General features: G+C 54.0%; 1 protein-coding gene across 1 annotated transcript; it reads right to left on the reverse strand.

Annotated features, from left to right (window-relative positions):
* Window positions 1–1,807: 1,807 nt before the first annotated feature.
* Window positions 1,808–2,935, reverse strand: LOC108318169 (methylthioribose-1-phosphate isomerase-like). The gene is given in 2 exon segments (XM_037745886.1): window positions 1,808–2,589; window positions 2,591–2,935. Coding segments are annotated over 2 exon segments (1,071 nt in total). The 5' UTR covers window positions 2,921–2,935; the 3' UTR covers window positions 1,808–1,848.
* Between the last annotated feature and the right edge of the window lie 26 nt (window positions 2,936–2,961).

Below are 2,961 nucleotides of genomic sequence, written 5' to 3' on the forward strand. Positions count from 1 at the left end.
TTTTATATAAAGACGGGGTTTCACCATGTTGGTCAGGCTGGTCTTGAACTCCCGACCTCAGGTGATCCGCCCGCCCTGGCCTCCAAAGTGCTTGGATTACAGGCGTGAGCCACCACGCCTGGCCATTTTTACACCTTTAGCCTGACTTCTCCCATGCACTCCATTCTGCTGTTACTTTAACATTTCCACTTAGGAGCTGAGTTTGCATCTCAAACTGAACACTTCTGAAGCCTAACTCCGCATCTTCCCCCAAGAGCTGCTCTTCCCAGGGACTTCCCCACTCCAGTGCATCACAGCCTCACCCTTCTAGTTGCTCAGGTCAAAACCTTAGCAAGGTTCCCTTTCCTTGTACCCCATTTTTTTTGAGACGGAGTCTTGCTCTTGTTACCCAGGCTGGGGTGCAGTGGTGCGATCTCCGCTCACCGCAACCTCCACATCCCAGGTTCAAGCAATTCTTCTGCCTCAGCCTCCCGAGTAGCTGAGACTACAGGCATGCGCCACCATGCCTGGCTAATTTTTTGTATTTTTAGTAGAGACAGGGTTTTACCATGTTGACCAGGATGGTCTCGATCTCTTGACCTCGTGATCTGCCCGCCTCAGCCTCCCAAAGTGCTGGGATCACAGTTGTGAGCCACCACACCCGGCTTCTTTTTTCTTTTAATTTGTTAATAGAGACAAGGTCTTGATATGTTGCCCAAGCTGGTATCAAACTCCTAAGCTCAAGCAGTTCTCCTGCCTTGGTCTCCTGAGTACCTGGGATTACAGGCTCGCCCCACTGTGCCTGGCCCATGCTGGCTTCTTCGCCATTGGGATCACACCTGCCCCAGGACCTTTGCTACTTGCTGTTCCCCTGCCTAGAACACTCTTCCCCCAGAGGGCTTCCCCCAGGGAGTTAGGGCTCCCTCCCTCACCACCAAGTCTCTACTATACTGATACCTTCCCACCCTGTTTAAAATTGCCCCAAGGCTGGAGGAGGGTGGCTCACACCTGTAATCCCAGCACTTTGGGAGGCCTAGGCGGGCAGATCCCCTGAGGTCGGGAGTTCAAGACCAACCTGATGAACATGGAGAAACCCCCGTCTCTACCAAAAATACAAAATTAGCCGGGTATGGTGTCTCATGCCTGTAATCCCAGCTACTCTGGAGGCTGAGGCAGGAGGATCACTTTAACCCAGGAGTTTGCAGTGAGCCGAGATCTCACCACTACATTCCAGCCTAGGTGACAGAAGGAGACTGTCTCAAACAAAAACAGAAACAAAAAACAAAAACAAAAAAACTGGTCCTGAATGCTCCCCTTCCTAGGTCCTGGACTTAAATTTGAATTCATTCAATATATATTTGGGAGAGGCATGGAGGCTCAAATTTTGTAAGCTTCAGGTCCCATCCCTCTTTCCTGATTTATTTTTCTCTCCAGCCCTTATGACCATCTGAACAAAGATTTATTTTTTATCTGGTTTGTTACCCATCTCTTTCCTCCCTAGAATGTAATGTAAGTTCTAGGCGGGCAGAGATGCCTGCTTTGCTCACTTTTACATCCCCAGAGTTTACAGCAGTGCCTGAAAAAATCCTGTGGAAGGAATGCAAGTGCCTACCTAACTGCAGGTTGCTTTTTTTTTTTTTTTTTTTGGGGCAACCATTCAAGAAATTTATTAAAAATCCTAGAGAGGGGCCGGGCGTGGTGGCTCACACCTGTAATCCAAGCACTTTGGAGGCCAAGGTGGGAGGATCGCCTGAGGTCCGGAGTTCAAGACCAGCCTGACCAACATGGTAAAACCCCGCCTTAAAAAAAAAAAAAAAATCCTAGAGAGGCAGGCTAGGGAGGGCTGAGTTGGTTACATCTAGGGTCCATCTAGGTCCCATCCTTGGAAGAGATGGTGGTGGTTAGGGCTGCTCGGAGCTCTTCAGGGGCAAAGACCCCGAGTTCTGTGATGATGCCGCCAGTGATGAGGTCATGGGGGGTGACATCGAAGGCAGGATTCCAAACTCCAATCCTGGGTACCGCAATCCGGACCCCATTAACATCGGTCAGCTCCTGGCTCGGATGCTCTTCAATGATGATCTCCTTGCTGGTCTCCAGACGGAGGTCACAGGAAGAGCTGGGGGCAGCCAAGTAGAAGGGAATGCCGTGGTGCTTGGCGACAATGGCCAGCTGGTAGGTGCCCACCTTGTTGGCTGTGTCGCCCTTGGCAACCACGTGGTCAGCTCCCACGATCACGGCTGACACGCCCCTATGGGCCATGGCGGCAGCTACCAGGCCGTCGGCAATGAGGGTGGCAGGGATCTGCTCATAGACCAACTCGAAGGCCGTCAGTAGGGCTCCCTGGTTGTAGGGCCGGGTCTTGGTGCAGAAAGCATGCTCCAGGCGGCCCAGGCTATGCAGTGATTGGATCACACCTAGGGCTGTGCCATAGCCAGCAGTGGCCAGAGCACCGGTGTTACAGTGGGTCAGCACAGTCACCTTGCTACCGTTGGGGGCCACCCAGTCCAGGAGGTGGCGGGCTCCGAGATCCCCAATGCTCCAGTTGTCTCTGAGGTCTTTCTCCAGCATGTCCTCGGTGCAACGGATCACTCTCTCCCGGACTGCCTCCTCCCGTATCGTCCTCCCGCTCGGCCTCCTGGGCTGCAGCATCAGCCAGGTCGTGGGCGGCGTGGGCCATGTTGACAGCAGTGGGCCGGGTGGTGACGAGGAAGCTCAGCTTGTCGCGCACAAAGGCCACCAGTGCAGCGAGTCCAGGTCCCACGGCGAGGCTGAGGCAGCCCACTAGGCTGATGGCTAGGGTGCCCCGCACCTTCATGGCATGGATGACCTCCCAGGCTTGGCGCACTGAGCCCACCGCCTCATAGTGGCTTTGCTGGGGCAGCAGCAGCTGGTCCAGGATCTGCAAGGAGCCTCTCGAGTATCGGATTGCCTCCAGGGTCATGGTGCAACGGCCAAACCCAGCACAAATCCGGGGGCACTGGG

Source organism: Cebus imitator, unplaced genomic scaffold (assembly GCF_001604975.1).
Source record: "Cebus imitator isolate Cc_AM_T3 unplaced genomic scaffold, Cebus_imitator-1.0 Scaffold216, whole genome shotgun sequence".
In the NCBI taxonomy this organism is placed as follows: domain Eukaryota; kingdom Metazoa; phylum Chordata; class Mammalia; order Primates; family Cebidae; genus Cebus; species Cebus imitator.